Raw genomic sequence first — 19,430 nt, forward strand, 5'->3', positions numbered from 1 at the left:
CTAAGCAGTTTTGGTAAGTCTTGGGATAGAAATATAGTGGACTGTAAACTGTGTACATTGGTGATTTCTGATAATGAAGCCACAAAATATTAGTAGTACTAGGAAAAATTCTAGTTCACTTAAAAGTCCTGATTTTTGGTCCAGTTTAGGTTGGACATTGGATTTTTTGATCAATACAGATTACCTTAAATCTAAAATCCTAGGACTAATTAGTCCCAATGGTACAAACTTTATTTTAGCCTGTCAGCATATTAAATAGTTCTCTTTGGTTTAGAATTGTACAGGAGCAGACATACCTGTTTTAAGATGTTGAGTGTAGGTATCCTCTCATTTTCAAAAGAAAAAAACTTTTAAAGAAATAAGCAAAACAATGATCTTGCCCTGCTTATAGAACTTGACTCAGCTTCAGAAGTTAAAACCTTTTATTAATACTCAGTCATAAATTTTTGTGCCAAGATCTGCCCTGTGTAACGCAAGTTCTACCAACACTATACTATCTCTCCAGCCCCATGTTCATTTTTCAGTAGTTCTCCTGCTTTTCTGATGATGATAGTAAACCTTGTGAATCTTTCCAGGTTAGGTTCTGTTCCATATTAAAATATTTCAAAAATAGTTCTCAAACCTTTAAAATATTAAATCTTTTTTCAACCTTAAAGTATTGAAGTTTTGATGTCAAGTATATATATAGATATTTACCATATTAAAAATTAAAACAACTTAAAGAATTACAGAATTACAGACCCAATTGAATCACCTATGGCATGAGCTTTTTGTGGCGATAAAAAGGAATGAAATTAAATTGGAATTTTTAAATTAGGTGTTTTATTTGGTAAATTTGATTGTGAATATTTCCTTACTGCATTATTTGGATAGGCACTGATAGGAAATCAGGTGTTTGAAACAGTATAGTTCAGATTTCTAGTTTTTTCCACTTGGGAAATTACTTGGGAAAGTTACTGAATTTTTCCCAGTCTGTTAACACAAATGTAAAATGAAGACACACTTAAGGGTTAGAGATAGTGGCAGATAAGTATTTTGGTTTCATACATCGATTGTATGATCTAATGACTTGAGAAATGTCAAAATAAATTATTTTTTTAATTAAGCGTTAGAATTTGGTTTTACAGAATGCAGTAGAAATGCTTGTGATGTCCACTGTCATTAATGATTCTATAGAAATGGAATATTTGCTTTCTTTATGATACTTTCCCTGTGATAATTACTGTGTCAATATAACTTTTTGCCCAGAGGGTAGCTCTTCTCCTAATTGTAAATAAAATTTTATAACTCCCTTATGAAAATGATGGGTAGGTTGGTTTTGAGAAGTGGTATGGGTGTTGCTTATGAATAAGGTCATGTTCTTTCTGGCCACAGACTTAAATTTTATTATTATTTTTTTTAATTTTGGGGTCACACCTGGCGATGCACAGGAGTTACTCCTGGCTCTGCACTCAGAAACCGCTCCTGGAGGTGCTCAGGGGACCATATGGGATGCTGGGAATCGAACCCGGGTTGGCCTAGTGCAAGGCAAACGCCCTACCAGTTGTGCTATGCTCCAGCCCCGCACAGACTTAAATTTTAATCCCAGCTCAGTTCATTCTCTTTGCTTTGTAGTGTCATAATCTGTAAAATGGGGCTAACAAATGTCTTTATGTAGTTGGTTTTTTTTTTTTTTTTGTGGAGGGTTTAGTCCATACCCTGTGGTTCTCAGGGCTTACTCCTGGCAGGGCAAGGGGGACTCCTGGCTCCAGGGATTGAACTCTGGTTGGCTATGTGCAAGGCATGTTTTCTACCTTCTATACTCTGTCCAGCCTCTCCCTCTTCATAGTTTATTTTAAAAAATAAAATGTGCTCATAACTGTCTGGCAGTACATAAACTTACCTTAAATGGTCTAAAATACTGCAATATAAGGTAATTAAAAATTTTTTTTTCTTCTCCAGGCTATAGCGAACTGAATGGTAATGCTGGAGACAAAGAAATAACTTTAAAGAGCCTGAGTTCTGAAGAATCTACCAACCCTATTTCTAGGGTCCTCAATGGCAACCAACAGGTTGTAGACACTAACCTGAAGCAGACTGTAAAGACCAGCACTTTTGGGAAAGCAGGAATTAAAACCCGGAATTTTATTCAGAAAACCAGTATGGACAAAAAGAATGGAAAATCTTACGAAAATAAATCTGGAGAGAGCCAGTCTGTAGACAAGACTGATACTGTAGCTATTCCAAATGGTGTTGTAACAAATAATTCTGGCTATATTACTAATGGTTTTATGGGCAAAGGAGCAGATAATGATGGTAGTGGATCTGAGAGTGGATATACTACTCCTAAAAAAAGGAAAGCTAGGCGCAATAGTGCCAAGGGTTGTGAAAACCTTAATTTAGTGCAGGACAAAATAATGCAAGAGGCCAGCATCCCAACCTTAAAACAGGGACTTGAAACTTTCAAGCCTGATTGCAGTGAGCAAAAGGGAAATCGAGTAGATGGTTCAAAGCCCATTTGGAAGTATGAAACTGGGCCTGGTGGGACAAGTAGAGGAAAACCTGCTATGGGTGATATGCTACGGAAAAGCTCTGATATTAAACCTGGTGTGAGCAGCAAAAAGTTTGATGATCGGCCCAAAGGAAAGCATGCTTCTGTTACCTCCAAAGAGGACTCATGGACCCTGTTTAAACCACCTCCAGTTTTTCCAGTGGACAATAGCAGTGCTAAAATAGTTCCTAAAATAAGTTATGCAAGCAAAGTTAAAGAAAACCTCAACAAAACAGTACAAAACTCTTCTGTGTCACCTTCATCTTCATCCTCTTCATCATCTACTGGGGAAACTCAGACCCAATCTTCAAGTCGGTTGTCCCAGGTTCCTATGTCAGCGCTGAAATCTGTTACTTCGGCCAGTTTTTCTAATGGGCCTGTTTTAGCAGGGACTGATGCAAGTGTGTATTCTCCAGAGGGTCAGCCACTGCTAACTACTGCTGCTAATACTCTAACACCCATCTCTTCTGGAACTGATTCAGTTCTCCAGGACATGAGTTTGACATCAGCAGCTGTTGAACAAATTAAGTCTAGCCTTTTTATCTACCCTTCAAATATGCAAACTGTGCTGTTAAGCAGCGCACAAGTGGATCTGCCCTCACAAACAGATCAGCAAAACCTGGGAGATATCTTCCAGAATCAGTGGGGTTTATCATTTATAAATGAACCCAGTGCTGGCCCTGAGACTGTTATTGGGAAGTCATCTGATCATAAAGTAATGGAGGTGACATTTCAAGGGGAATATCCTGCCACTTTGGTTTCACAGGGTGCTGCTGAAATAATTCCCTCAGGAACTGAGCATCCTGTGTTTCCCAAGGCATATGAGTTGGAAAAACGGACTAGTTCTCAAGTTCTGGGTAGCATTCTAAAATCTGGGACTACTAGTGAGAGTGGAGCCTTATCCTTGGAACCCAGTCATATAGGTGACCTGCAGAAAGCAGACACCGGTAGTCAAGGTGCTTTAGTGTTTCTCTCAAAGGACTACGAGATAGAAAATCAAAATCCTCTGGCCTCTCCTACGAACATTTTGTTAGGCTCCTCCAAAGAACAAAGATACCAGAGAGGCCTAGAAAGAAGTGATAGCTGGGGTTCTTTTGACCTGAGGGCTGCTATTGTATATCACACTAAAGGTAACTTACTTGTTTCCTATATGAATTTTTAATACACATTTGTTAGCTGTTTGAATTTTGAGGCATTATTATAAAAGGTCTTGGTTGAGAGTAATGTTGTGGATATTACTTCATTCAGGGTCTTGAAAATATAGAGTGGTTAGATTTTAAAGAAATATTTATTTTTCTCACTTAACATTTCTTTTTATATTATAGACAAGAATAATCTGGTTCAGAGAATAAAGTGGGGCTTGGAGATGTAGCTGTTGGGTTGGCATTTATGAGGTTCTGCAAAAGGGTAGGGGGTCTGTGCTTAGAGTGATGACATACTTTCCTAAATATGGAGCATATGTAGGAGAATATTTTGTTAGGAACACATGTTTTATTTACATGCTTTGAAATTGTAGGTTTTATTTTCATAGTTTAGGTAAAGTGGTTGCAATGTCATTAACTTTTAATATTGATGTAGATACTAATAGCACCTTCATTGCCACCAAAGTGCCTAAGACCCTCCACCAGTTTCATCACTTTTGATTGGCTTTTTCTTGTGCCTTACTCCCTCCTCTGCTTGGTAATCTACAGTCAAAGGTCAAAGGTTTGTCATTTGGTACTGTCTATTCCCTTGATGAATATGATTATCTGGTACTCTGATTTATTTCATGATTATGATAACCTTCAGTTGTATTCAAGTCACAGTAAACTGCAAAATTTCATCTTTTAGTTACATATTAGTATCCATTATGTATATGCCACAACTACTCTTTTATGAGGAATGGGGGGAAATGTAGTGCTTGGGATCAAACCCCAGGCCTGTCCAGTTTGCAAAGCACATGCTTATCCTGTTAAGCTAGTTCTCTAGCCTCATATCCCACAGCTTTTTGGGGGAGTGAGGTGGGGAACCTTTGGGACCACCTGACAGTGCTCTTGAGCAACTCTGAAGCTAGCCTTCTTGCATGCAAAAACGTGCTCAGGCCCACTGAATTATCCAGTATTGTATACCATAGTTACTCTATACATTTGGGTTGTTCTCTTGTGCTTTTTTGTGCTTGTGTGTGCTTTAAATAGCAACCTACCAGCTGTGCTTGGCACCAACAGGACTATTACTGTTGATAACTAGGGGTGAGGTGGGGACCAGGGGAAAGTGGTGCTAAATATTAAATTCAGGGCCTAAAAAATGCAAAGCATGTTATAGCTCTTGGAGCTCTCACTGTGACCCAGACACATTTTAAAAGCATGCAATCTCCTGAGTTAAAAATCATTTGAACATGTTACCTCTTTGCTTTTATTTGATTTGATTTTTGGGCCACACCCAGCTGTACTCAGGACTTACTCTTAATTTGCACCTGGTATCTTTCATGAAAGAGATTGGGGGACTAGATGTTGTGCTGGGGATTGAACCTGGCTTGGCTTCATGCAATTACCCACTCTGCTATCTCTCCAGCCCCCGTTGCTTTTTGTGTCAGCATTAGCAACTCAATCGATAATTCCAATTTGTTTAAAATGAGTCTTATTTTTTATTGAATAGTTCCTTAAGATGAAGTGTCAAAAGTATTTTATTCTCTTAAGGAATAATGGATGCCAAATGATAGCTAGAAAATAATACAAACTGTAATGGCAAGTACAGTTACTGTTGTAGAGACCAGAGTCTGTACCTTAATTACCTTAAAACCCAGATAACTTTTTTTTTCCTTTTTGGGTCATATCCAGCGATGCTCAGGGGTTACTCCTGCATTCAGGAAGGAATTACTCCTGACGGTGCTGGGGGACCATATGGGACGCCGGGGATCAAACCTGGGTTAGCTGTGTGCTAGACAACCAGTTCGGCCAGATAGCTTTCAAGTTTCATTAGAAATCTCTCTCCTGCCTCCCTCACTCCTTCCTCCCACCTCTTTCTTGTTGGGGCTGGAGGGGGGGGTGGGGGACACAGACTTTTGGGCTCTACCCTATAGATGCTTAGGGGTTTGTCCTGGTGGTGCCAGGGACCATATAGGATTCCAGGGATTTAACCTGGATTGGCCACATGCAAGGCGAATGCTTCACCCACTGTACTATCACTCAGGCCCAGAAACTTTGAATTTTCTTAGAATGTGGTTTGCATCATGTAGAAAATTTTGCTCGATAGCATTGCTAATTTAAATCCTTAATGCATATAATGAAGTTCAATGATATTTATACACTTGGAGAACAGTAGTTTACAGTTTTTCTACACTTTCCTGCCATTCTCCTAACAATCCATTCCCTCATGCAATTAATATACTATTCATACACATGTCTTACAGTAGTGTATCTTAGGCAGTCATGCAATTGTTGAAGAGATAGTATATGAGATTTGGGGGAAGCATACAAAACAAATTTATATTAAGTATGCTCTTTCTTCTTGTAAAAAGTGGAAGTACTGGAGGGAGAACACAAAACTGGAGTGCATACAGAAGCCCCAGGTTCAGTATATGATCCCCATACCACTGCCAGCTGTGACTGATTTGCCTTAGAAGAGTTTAGGATTTGAAGTAATAGAAACCTGGCAGATTAGCTATTAATTCTTCTTTCCCAGGCTGTTAAATAAGTAAGAATTATTCAAAAGCTGGATGTGTTTATAGAAGTAACAGGTCTCACAACTTAAATTCTGCCAGCAGAGTTTAGTGCTTTTGGATGTTTCTTTTCTTCCCTTCTTGGCCTTTCAGAAAGGGTTATTTGGAAAATGTTAAGTTATTTCCTACAAGTAGTTTTGTGTGAACCTGAGAGGATCTCCCTGGTTGCCAAGTATTCTTTTTAACAGTTATCCACAAAATATTCTGGAACAAATTTTTCCATTAGGAGAATTTTTGAGTTTTATACAGAGAATTGGAGATCTTTTTGATTTAATGAAGTAGTTTTACTTAGGAAATATGAGCGGGTAGATTCCCATATGCTGGCCTTCTAAAATCGACACTGTTGTGTATGCATTTTGTCTGTAGATGAACTGAATATGGAATCAGTGATATTAGTTACCCTCACATAGCTGCTACTTTTTTGTTATTTGTTCTGGGGTCACTCCAGCAATGCGCAGAGGTTATTCCTGGCAGTGCTTGGGTGCTAGAGATCAAACCCTGGTCAGCTACATGTGAGGCAAAAGCTATACTATCACTCTGGCCCTGATGATGTTACTGAAGAATTTTAATAAGTTGCATTAACTTGTAATTGAATATTGTTGAGAATAAATTGGTATCAGTTTGGGGCCAGACTTATTACCCCAAGTCTACCAGGAGTTAGCCCTGAGCACAGCCATGTATGGCCCTCAAACAGAAAACCTTTATCAGTTCTTTTCTCTTCATAGATTAATAGTAGATAATAATCATTTAAGTTTGAACCAAATTCTTTGAATATCTGCCAAATGTAGATGGGCTACTAAATCATGAAATAGGCCTGAGCACCACTGGCTGCTGGCTCCAACTCCACCCCATCCCAAATCTTTTTTATTTTGAATTACAAAGATAACAAGAACACCTTTTAAAGATCTGAAGTTTTTTTAACGGAAATACTGCTTTTTTGTTCTTGTCATCTGAAAGAATGTGATCAGTTAAGTTTATTAAGCTATCCTTTAAGAGCCAGCTGTATTATTTGCTTAGTCCTTTAGTGAAGTCTTTATTTTATTTTACTTTAGTTTCTTTGGGCCTTGTCCAACTTTGCTCAGGGCGCCTCTCTCCTGGTGGTGCTGCTCTGGAAACCAAATACTGCTCAGGATCAAACCCAGGTCTCATGCAGTCAGCATGCACTCAGTCCATTGAGTAATCTTTAAATGTTCAGTAGTCATCTCTTTTTTTTTTTTTTTTTTTTTGCTTTTTGGGTCACACCCAGCGATGCTCAGGGGTTACTCCTGACTTTGCACTCAGGAATTGCTCCTGGCAGTGCTTGGGGGACCATATGGGATGCCGGAGATCGAACCCAGGTCGTCCGTGTGCAAGGCAAATGCCCTACCCGCTTTGCTATCGCTCCGGCCCGGTCAATAGTCATCTCTTAATAAGTAAATTGAACTTAGGCTTAGAGCTAAAAGTTCCATGTACACCTTCTAGCTTTAAAAATGAACCCTTTAACAACTTGATTTGGAAATAGGTAGGAGTGTACATTTTATCAGGACAATAGGAATGTGCATATTTTAGATTAAACATTAATTGCTAGTAGTTTTAGAAGTAATGTAGATACTTTTAATAGTCTAAGTGTTCAGTACAAGCGTCGATTTGAAGTGAGGATGAAATGAGGCATAGAATGGAAATGATGAGATTTAGTTTGGGGGATTTTTCTCTTGCTTTTGATGTATTTTGCTGCTAACATTTTTAGAAACCTGGGGATGTTGCTACAATAGTAAAGCACTTGCCTTGTATCTAAGAAGCTTTGGATTTGATCCCTGGCATTAAACGTAAAGGGAAAACAAGAGAACTAAGACTGGGCCAGGGATGTAACTTGGTGTTATAGCATCTGGTATAGTTCCTAGCCCAAAATAAAGACTTCAAGTAATATTAAAGTAGTGGTACCATTACTTAAGGTGAGGTAGATCCTCTAGGTCATTTTTCTCTCAAAATGGCAAAAATTCAAGAGATCTTGGGGGGGGGGCACACCCAGCGGTGCTCAGGGTTTACTTCTGACTACTCAAGGCTCGCTTCTGGCTAGGATCATGGTGACAACATGAGGTGGTGGGGATCTAATCTTTATCAGCTGCAAGGCAAGCATCCTACCCACTGTACTATTCGCTCTTGCCCAGAAATAGTATCTTTTAAGTTTATGAAAACATTTTAAGAGTACACAGAAATAAGTTTGAGCTAGCTCAAATGGAGAACATTTGGAAGATCACAAGCCCCATCCCCCCCAAAAGACACCAAAACGGAATCTAACGTAGCAAACCCAGTATACCCATCATTCAGCATGTTCATGCTTTTCCCTTAGTTTTTATGGCATTTTATGGCACCACCAGGGCCATAGAATGCTGGGCACTAAACCCAGGGCAACAAATATGCTTAACCACTTTAAATTCGTCCTAGTTCTGTCTTTAATCTTAACGGTAGGAAACTTGAAAAGTAATACCAGGTCTTCTAACATTTTGATAGTTGATGCTTAAGTACATCGTGTCTTTTAATGCATACGTGGAAGACACATTTTGTGTTCTCTCTTTCTCTTTTTGGCCACACCCAGCTCTGCTTAGGGCATATTCCTGGTTCCTGGCCTGCTCTTAGAGATCAGTCACTTCTGGCAGGCCCACAGAACCATATGGGATGCCACGGCTTGAACCCTGGGTACTCCGTGTGCAGGGCAAGTACCTTACCTGCTGTACTTTTATCGCCCTTGCTTTTCCTGATAGTTGCAGGGGAGGGGGTAGGGTGGAAATACCTGTGCTGGATATCCATCCCCCATTTTATAAATGTACTCCAACATGATAAGCTAGTTCTGGCCTTGTGTCTGCTTTATGAGTACAAATAATCATTTATCTGAAGTCCGGAGAGCAAAGAAATTGTTGCTCATAGTAGGAAGCTTCATTCAGTAAACTTGAATTTGGTATTTGCTTTGGGGAGAAGTTGGGATTCAGGGTCTACTATGCTCTAGTAGTTCTCAGGGGTCTTTGGAGTTGGGGGAACTATGTCATGCTGTGGATTGAACTGGAGTAGTTAGCTGCTACCCTAATCCTTGTACTCTCTCCAGTCCTGTTTTTTTTTTTTTTTCCTTTTTGGGTCACACCCAGCGATGCTCAGGGTTGCTCCTGGCTTTGAACTCAGGAATTACTCCTGGCGGTGCTTGGGGGACCATATGGGATGCCGGGGATTGAACCCGGGTTGGCCGCGTGCAAGGCAAACGCCCTACCCGCTGTGCTATCGCTCTGGCCCCCAGTCCTGGTATTTTTTTAAAGTAAAATGGATTTGGGGGCCATTTATGTAGTACAACAGATACACCGCTTGCCTTGTATACAGCCGACCCAAGTTCAATCTCTGGCACAACATATGGTCCCTGAGCCCTGCCAGGAGTAATCCCTGAGTGCAAATCAGGACTAAGTCCTGAGTGCTGCCCAATGTAAACTGAATTGAAATAGATATATCAGTAGGAGAGTACAAAAGAGCCTTCATTTACCATCCAAACAATTATTTAGTCTGATTTGGAAATGAAATTAACACACTGAAGTATTTATTCATGAGCATTTATTTAAAAGGTGCTGACTTCTACCTCATGAAGAATTAATTTGAAAACATGCTGTATTTCTCTGATATAGTAAAATTGAAGGAAGAGTGAAGACAAATTGGTGGCAGTATTTGCAAGAGAAAGGCAGGTATAATGGACTGGCTCTTGGGAAAATAGCAAAACATGATTTAGGGATAGCTAGCAAGCAAAAGACTGAATCTAGAAGAGGGAAGGCAGAATTTAAATTTATTGTATTAATACTGCAGAATGTAACCTAAAGTGGCTTAATAAAGAAAAGCATGGTGAATAATAAAATAATCTGGGAGTTTTCAAGAGCAAAGAATCAGCTTATTTGGCATTTTATCAATTAATTTTCTTATTTTCTATCTCTGTGGGAGAAAATAGATATTTTTTTATCTCTAATGCATAAATGTTTCAAAACATTAATTGAATGTTACTAGTGGCCAGTTCTAAAGACAAGCTTTTTAACCCTCTTCTCTTTCTTTGAAGGATTTTAGAATTAAATGCTGAGTTATTTGGTTGAGCCATATGAGAAATTGACTGTGTAGGCAAAAAAAATATTGATGGAGGATCTGAAGAAGGTAATACTGCAGGTAGAGCACATGGCCAAGCCAGGTTTGATCCCTACAAATGGTCCCCTGAGCCAGGAGTGATCCCTGATGGGAGAAACAGAAATAAATACTGAGCTTAACCAGGTGTGTGCAATTCTCTCCATTCCTCACCCCCCCAAAAAAAAAAGTTGATTGAATGATCACATGGATCTAACACTACTTTTGTATTACTTTATTGATGTGTGAGTAGTAGACCAAATCAGTGAATCAAGTACTGTGTGTCTCTTTCCCCGATTTATTTTGTTTCGGGGCTAAACCCAGCTATGCTCAGAGATCACTCCTGGCATTGGCCACTGGGGACCATATATAGTACTGACCATATACATTGAAGAGGGGTTGTTGTCATGCAAGGCCAACACTTCACCTGCTGTACTCTCTTTTGCCCAATACCAAGTTATGTTTGAAAAGTGCTATTAAGGAGAAGAAAAGAGGGGGTTCATGTCATTAAAGTAGAGAAATACATAAAGTGTTTGCTCTGTAGAAAAATGAAAATGCAATAGGGGACTGGGGGGTGTAACTGGTAGGATGATACATGATGGTGGTTCCTTGGGTTTGATACCTGACACTGCAAAAGGGTGAAATGAAAGTAAGTGTATGTGTAATTGAAGCATAGAAATTCCCATAATCAGGTAAGAGGAAGGATAAGTAGGAGTCAGCAGAGAAGTAGAAATTGACTTAATTTATTGTACAAGGGGAATAAGACTATTTTAGGGTGTGGAAAATGAAAGTGTTTGAAGATTCACTATGTCTCAAGGAAGGATGATGATAAAAAAATTTTAAAAATCTAACCTAGGGACCAGAGCAAAATAGAGAGTAGGGTGTTTGCCTTGCATGCGCCAGATACAGATTCAATCTGTGGTACCCCCATTTAAGAGTTTTTTGTTTTGTTTTGTTTTGTTGCTTTTTGTGTCATACCTGGCAGTGCACAGGGGGTACTTCTGGCTTTTGCACTCAGGAATTACTCCTGGCAGTAATATTGGGGGACCATATGGGATGCCGGGTTGGCCGAGTGCAAGGCAAACACCCTACCTGCTGTACTCTTGGTCCAGCCCACCCCACTACTTTTTTCCCCCCTTTTTTTCTTGTGCGTGTGCGTGCTTTTATTCTTCCCACTATTGTTTTTTATTTGCTTTGGGACCACACCCAGTGATGCTTAGGGGTTGTTCCTGGCTCTACACTGAATCACTCATAGTAGTGCTTGGGGTACTATGTGGGTTGCCAAAAGTTTAACCTGAGTTGGCCGCCTGTGAGGCAAATACATACTGTTTATTGCTCTGGCTCCCTTGCCCCACAACTCCACAACTTTCCTTAACTCACTTCAAATACAAGACAGAGAAAGCATAGGGTTTAAGGCGCTTGCCTTGCTGGTGGCTGACCCCAGTTTAATCCTAGTCACCTCATATGCTTCCCCTGAACCACAAATGACCCTGAGCACTGCCATGTTAACAAAAGCAGAAAATGTTAAACTCATTTGGAATTTAACGGAACTGCCAACATGGTGGGGAAATGTGTAGAAAGTAGTCTGCTTTAGAAAATTGTACTTTTGGTGAATGGCTTAAGTAAATATTTGAACATTTTCATATAAATTCAAGTGTGGGTGATAGTAGTCTGTCACTGTCATCCCGTTGCTCATTGATTAGTTGCTCATCGATTTGCTCGAGCAGGCACAGTAACGTCTCCATTGTGAGACTTGTTAAATACGCCGCAAGTAGCTTAGTAGTCTAAATTACAGAATTTTAACAAAATGCAACTCTGGTGTGTGGGGCATTGGGCTACACCCGGTGCTATCAGGACTTGCTCCTCGAGGTGCTCAGGGGAATCCCTTGTTGCTGACATCAGGGTTCACCTTATTCTGAGTAAATAATCACAGTACCATGTCTTTAGCCCTGCTTTGCATCTTTTTGGGGTGGGGGAGGGTAGCACACCTGGCACAGTGCTTAGGCCTTATACCTGGCTCTGCACTTTTGCTTTGTGGTGTCTGGGTTTGAATCTGGGTCTGCCACATGTCAGGCAAGCTCCCTATTATAGTATCAGTTTGGCTCCTGCTTTGGTGTATCTTAAGAGAAGAAACCTTGCTGCCTTGTGGATCAATGACGTGCATGTGTATGGCCTGTATTTGATCCTTGGCACTGCAAAAGTGAGCGAAAGAAGAGCAGTAACAACAATAAAAGTCCCAGAAACCTTATATTCACAAGTTTCCTATCCGTTTTTTATGTAACAGCATAATTGAATGCTGTTAGCTCTCTGTAAAGAACTAGGAAGTTGTGTGTAAGAGTAAAATGGTTGGGACCATGGATAGTATAAGGTGCTTGCATGGTGCAACAGAATGGTTCCCTGAGCACCACTGTGTGTGGCCCAGCCCCACAAAAAGTAAAATAATTACTGTTAAGATTTTATAGAGTGACAATGCCTTTGTAGCTTTCTTTATAAGAATTTGTTTAGTTTCTTGTATGGTCAAGTTGTGCATTCTTTGGTTGCTTACATGATCCATAGTTTGCCGTTTTAGGGACAGTTTGAGGACCACACCTGGTGGTGCTCAGGGCTTCCTCCTGGTTTTGCACTTAGGGATGACTCCTGGTAGGCTTAAGGGTACTATATGAGTGCCAGGGATTAAACCCATGTGTCCATATGCAAGGCAAGGGCCCCACCTGTGGTGCTATCACTCCAGCCCCAGCCCCTTGTTTGGACTTTTTTTTTTGTCTTGTTTTTTGGCCACAACTCGAAGTAGTGTTCAGGGTTTACTGAAGAGTGTTCATGGTTCTATGCTTAGGGATCACTCCTGGTGGGTCATTAGAGACCATATATGGTCCCAAGCTTCGAAGCCAGGTTGGCCTCATGCATGGTAAGCGTCTCCTCCACTGTCCTATCATCCTGGCCCTCATAATTTGACTCTAAGGGCATAGTCAAGCAAACAATTTTTCTTTCTTTGCATTACATGAGAAACTTTTAAATTCTAATCAAAAAATGAAGTTACCATTAAATAATAGGAGAAAGAATTACATTAATTTCTCAGCTCAGCATTTTAGATAATGCTGATTTATTTTTTGGCTAGAAGCTAGTATGTCCATGGATAACTTCCTTGGTCTGGCTTTTAAAGATAAGTACGGTTGTTGGAGCCAGAGAGATAGTGTAGCAGGTAGGGTGCTTGCCTTGCATGCAGCCATCCCAGGTTTAATCCCTAGTATCCCATGTGATCCTCAAGCATACCTGAGTGCCCCTCTTCCACCTAGAAAAAAAAACTATAGTTGCTATTGTGACTTTTCTGGGGGTTTCCCAAGAATTGCCCAGGGCACCTAGAAACCAGTGACTGATACAGCTTGTGCCCAGAAAGAAGTGCTGAGTGTCCTGGGCTGCACCTGGTTTTGCTGCAGTTGTTACATAGTCCTGTAACAGTTGTTATATTGACCTCTGGACCTTGCATATAAGTAAGATGCCTCCGCTGAGCTTCTTTTGGCTCTTCTATTATTTTTGGTTATGGCCCCACCCACCTAGAAACGAAGGCAGTTTGATGTTTGTAATAGGGAACAGTAACAGCAGTTAGGTGCTTGCCTTACACACAGCTGACCCAGGTTCAATCCCCAGATCCCTTATAGTTCCCCAGAACTTCCAGGGGTGATCCCAAAACCAATAATAATAACAATGATAATTTTTTAAATAGGCCATCTGAGATCTAGAAAATCATAAGATAGCAACTCTTGTAACTTTCAACTATTCTTGCCTAGAATTAATAGAAATTTGAATTAGATTGGAATGCTAAGATGCCAGGGATGTGGTTGATATGGTAAAATTCATGCTTTGCATACATCACACACAAAAAAATCTGAAGTGATAGATTGAAGCTCCATAATCTAGCAAAAGAGAATTCTGTTTAATCTGAATGGCCATTTATCCCAGTAATGTGAAGACTGTTGATCAGGTGACCACCACCAGTGTATTATTCCCAGCTTTGATCAAGAAAAAAATCACCATAATAGCTTGAGTGGGATGTTATCTAGTTATTTTTATTGTTTGGTTTTTATTAATAGCCTGTGGCTTCAAATGCCTAGTCTTGACAAAATAATTTTAATTACTTTTGAAGTAGCAAGTGTTTTGCTTTGGGACCAGACCAAGCAAGGAGAAAGACCAAGCAAGGAGAAAGACTTTCTCCTTGCTCTGTGCACAGGGATAATTCATCACTCCTTGTGGGGCTCAGGGAAATAACCATATGTGGAGTCCCACATGTGCAAGGCAAGCGTCTTAAGGAATCCTACAGTTTGGGGGACTAGGGAGATAGGTCTGATTGGAGCACAGATTTTGCATGCCAGTGGTCCTGAGTCTGATCATCAGTCCTAATTGCAGGTCCTACACTAAGCAAAGAGTAGTATCCATGTACCTCTGGGTACATACACCACCAAAAAAAAATTTTAGCATTCTCTTAGATGTGATGGGGAGAGGGAAAAGAAGCCAGATAGAGTGACTACTATTCCCATACAAAGGGAAAACAAACAGTAATTTTAGATTAGGTCTATACACTAATTTTCTGTTCTCTCTGGGAGAGATTGTTATACCTTAACTGTAACCTATATCTATACTGTTGTATCTTAATATGCTTGTTTTTCTTTAATTACAATTGGTGGCTGTTGATAAAATTTAAGAATTGTTATACAGAGTAGTGCCTTTCGGTTATTTTGAAAGTAGTTTTGCTCTGAGAAGAATGCTTATCAGTGGTTTTTGTTTACATTAATAACCTAGTAGAGATTTCCTCTTAGGGTTTAGCTCTTAGGTTCTTGTATTCTCACATCATCTACTGCTGTCTCAAGACTTTATATAGACCCTCTTTGAAGTTTCTTCATATGCTTCCAAGTAGAGATTTTCTTGTCTTGTCTCTGTATGTCATCGTTTGGTCCTGCACTTCCCTTCTTGTAAAATGTCAAAGTAATAAACTTTAATTTAATAACTGAGGATTATTACATTACAGTAGAATTGGAGCAGATAAGGATTGTGTAATATTAAGGTTGACATTTTGACTTCATGTAGGTGTGGCTTGGTGGTCAAAACCAGTTATAATAGTTTTAAAGTTTTATAAACCTTTTTTAGCATCAAAATTAGTCAAATCTGCGTATTTTGAGGGATGAAGTTGCTTAGAAATACTTGGTGTTTAATAACAATGAGACCATTCCCTTGACCCTGTAAAAAGCCTCTAATCACTGGGAAAGACGAGTAAGGAGAGGCTGCTAAAATCTAGTCTTACACACTGGGATGGCTGGGGTGAATGGAAACGTTACTGGCGCCCGCCAGAGAAAATCAGTGAACAACGGGATTACAGTGATACAGTGAATAACAATGAATAGTTGTAAGAATCATTTCCTAGTTTTCTCCCCCGGTTTTGTTTGTTTGAGGATTACACCCAGCAGTCCTCAGGTAACTCCTGGCTCTGCACTCAAGAATTACTCCCAATGGTGCTCAGGGGACCATATGGGATTTGGCAGCTATACTCTCTCTCCATCCTGAGTATCATTTTTTTTTTAATTTTTATTATATCACCATGTGGAAAGTTACAAAGTTTTCAGGTTTATGTCTCAGTTATACAATATTCAAACACCATCCCGTCACCAGTGCCCATATTCCACCACCAAAATCCCCATTATACCCCCCGCCCCCCACCCCCAACTGTATAACTGATGAATTTCACTTCATTTTCTCTTTACCTTGATTACGTTCCATGTTGCAAAACAAAACTCACTATTGTTGGAGTTTTCCCCAAAGAAAGACAGCCTTACTAAGGAAGCATTTGATAATTGGTTTTCCATTAAAAGATTGTATGTTTTCAGTTTTTAGAAAAGGTCGCGCAGCCAGATGTGTTCCAGTCCCGCAACCCGGAGCCGTGTTAGTTGCTGCTCAGTGTCGCCAGGGCTCCATCTGGAGAAGGTGTACCAGCTGTACCTCCTCCGTCTGGATCCCTGGTGTTGTTGGCCCGGATTCGGGTCCAGAGCATTTCTCCGGCCGTGTTGCTTACCAGACTGTCTGGCCTCTTCTCTGTTGAATGTGGCGAGATGGCGCCGAGGGTGGGTCGAGGGCATGACTTCCGGCGGCCGGGGCCATTTGGAGTTTGGGCTGGCGCTGCCCCACTGAGTATCATTTTTATCTGTTAATTAATTCTGCGTATGTTTGCTGTTTGGGAAGGCAGAATTACTCTTGGTAATCTTATTGCAAATAATAATTGACTTTTTTAGTCTATGATGTTGTTTTAGAATTAAAGGAAGATCTGTATTAGAATTGTGCAATTTTAGCCCTTACTATCAATAATTTAAAATTTTGCTGTACCAAAGTTAGTGCATAGAAAAATAATCCTTGATTTTTTTCCCCCCCACAGAAATGGAATCTGTTTGGAATTTGCAGAAGCAAGGTAAGAATTGTTACACTACCTGAAATGTTAGTATGTTATTTTGGGATGAAAATAACAAGAGTAGTAGCCTAAAAATTAAGTAGACTTCATTTTGAGTAATTTGATAAACTAATCAAAGGAACTAGATTCCATTCCAAAAATTCTAAGGATGGGATAACGCTAAATGAAAAATAATAATAATATAATTGAAAGAGCTCTATTAGTTAATTTTATGGAAGGAAACCATGGTTTTGGGGCCACAACAGCAATGTTCAGGGGCTGTTTTTCTGTACTGTCTTCCCTGCCCCAAAACCAACCTTTTGTTCATATTTTTGTTTGGGGCCACATACCTGCAGTGCTCGGGTTATTCCTGGCTCTGCACTCAGGGATTGAGCCTGGGTCACCCACATGCAAGGTAAATGAACCTTGCCACTAGCCCACTAGAATTAATGGAAATATGAATTAGATTGGAATGCTAAGATGCCAGGGATGTGGTTGATTGGTAAAACTCATGCTTTGCATACATCACACAAAAAAATCTGAAGTGATAGGTTGAAGCTCCATAATGCCATCCTGCCCACTAGCTCTCTGGCCCTGGGAAACTTTTAATCTGTATTTGTGGTAAGCAAGTTTCAGAGTTGAAATTCTTAGTTCGTAAAACAAATACCATAAGCTTTTTTATATTATAATGTTACAATTTTGGTAGATGTGTTAGACCTGAAATAAAAATGAAGTGTTTTGGTCTGATCTGTAAACCATTATTAGTCAGGAAAACTTACTATCACTTAACTGTTAATATCTGGATCATGTAGCTATACTGTTAACATTGGCGTGTAAATATTCTTATTTTAAATAATGTTTTTAATTTCTGCCTTATTTCACTGAATTACCTTTCACTTTCTAACCTTTCTAACATCTGGTCTGCAGATGTTAGAAAAGGTTGAAATCATTAGTGTAAGTGAATGGTCACCTTATTCTGATTTCTTATCTACTGTGCTAGTTGACATACATGAATTTTAGATGGGTGTTAGAAATTATTTTTGGGGGCCAGAGAGATAAATGCAATAGGTAAGATGTTTACCTTCCCATGACGCACCCAAGTTTTATCCCTGGCATCCCATATGGTTCCTGGAGCACTGCCAGGAGTGATTTCTGAGTACGGAGTCAAGGAAACCCCTGACCATTGCCAGGTGTGTCCCAACATTAAAAAAAAAAAAATTTCTGATTTACAAATTAAGAAACTGAGGTGAAGGGCCAGAGTGATAGTACATCAGGTTGGGCATTTGCCTTGCACATTACCACCCGCGTTCAATCCCTAGTACTCAGATGGTTCCCCAGCAGAGCCAGGCTTAAGCCCTGAGCACCCCACTGGGTTTGACCCAAAAACAAGAAAAGAAATTGAGTTGTAAAGATTAATAAGCTAGAAAGTACCAAAACTAGAATGTAGATTTCCTTAGTCATTCCCAGCATTACTCCTTAGAATGTAGACATTTCCTACATTCCCCAACATTACTCCTTAGTCATTCCCGATACCTCTTTATTTTGTGGCCAGTTGTACTTTGTTTAGGATAGTTGTGGTCTGAAGCTAGTGTCGCTTACTTTGAACGAAGCCAAGGTAGGCTCGTTCCCATAAGCCCACCAGGAGTGATCTCTGAGCTAAGGCCAGGAATAAGCCCTGAGCTCCTCCAGGTGTGACCCAAAAGCAAAACAATTCTAAAATTGTGTATAAATTCTTATTTAAACACAAATGAGAAAAGGACAAGAAAATAACACTGAAAAAGACCTACCTGTTGTACCACAAAATGACTGAATTCATAATGAAAGTAAATATTTTCATTCTGTTTAAGTGCATGTCCTTTGAAGTTTTGAAAAGGGTATTAAATTATCTTTAGACTTAGAGTGGTCATAGGTTGAGGTAAATTAGTTTTTCATATTTTCAGAACTTCATATATTTAACAGCAAAGTTTTATTGATTAGTTTGCTACCTTTTTTCTTTTTTTAATGGGTTATACATCCTCCCTCTGTGTTGTTGGTATACTCTAGGCTCTGCTTAGTGATCACTCTTGGCAGGGCTCAGGGAATTGAACCCAGGTCAGCTATATGTAAGGCAAGTGCTCTGCCACTTTTATTGTTCCAGCCTCATTTTTAGGTAGTTATTTACAGTGCTTTTAGGAATTATTTTTTTGTGGGATCAGAGTGATAGTACAGTGGGTAGGGCACTTTAAGTGGCTGACCTGGGTTCAATGCCTGGCACCTCATACAGTCCCCTGGTGTGGCCCAAAAACTTTAAATATATATATATATATATTTTGGTTTGGTGCCAGAGATTAAACCCAGGACTTCACATATGTAAAACAAGTGCTCCACTGCTGAGCCACCACATCCCTTGCCTAGTGGACTTTTCGAGTTGGGTTTTTTTTTTTTTTTTTTTTAATTTGCCTGGCAGGTTTTTGATCCTTTGGTGTAACCTGATGTTCAGTGCTAAGACTTAATTCAGTACAATTAGGCAACTAGGGTCAGTACCTAGTATTACTGGGAAGTGAGGCAGGCACGTATTGTCTAACTCGGTCTTGCATGTGTTTTTACACTTGAGCTAGCTCCTCCAATTTCCTTTTTATTTTTTATTTTTTTGCCTTTTGGGTCACACCAGACAATGC

The 19,430-nt window shown here is 39.8% G+C and overlaps 1 protein-coding gene across 1 annotated transcript in view; it reads left to right on the forward strand.

Annotated features, from left to right (window-relative positions):
* NUFIP2 (nuclear FMR1 interacting protein 2) overlaps window positions 1-19,430 on the forward strand; it is a 31,335-nt gene that overhangs the window by 3,293 nt on the left and 8,612 nt on the right. Inside the window, exons 2-3 of the mRNA XM_004605011.2 lie at window positions 1,942-3,660; window positions 16,762-16,794. Of these exons, the coding sequence (XP_004605068.1) occupies window positions 1,942-3,660; window positions 16,762-16,794 (1,752 nt within the window). The remainder of the gene's footprint in view (window positions 1-1,941; window positions 3,661-16,761; window positions 16,795-19,430) is intronic.

This window comes from Sorex araneus, chromosome 3 (assembly GCF_027595985.1).
Source record: "Sorex araneus isolate mSorAra2 chromosome 3, mSorAra2.pri, whole genome shotgun sequence".
NCBI lineage: Eukaryota > Metazoa > Chordata > Mammalia > Eulipotyphla > Soricidae > Sorex > Sorex araneus.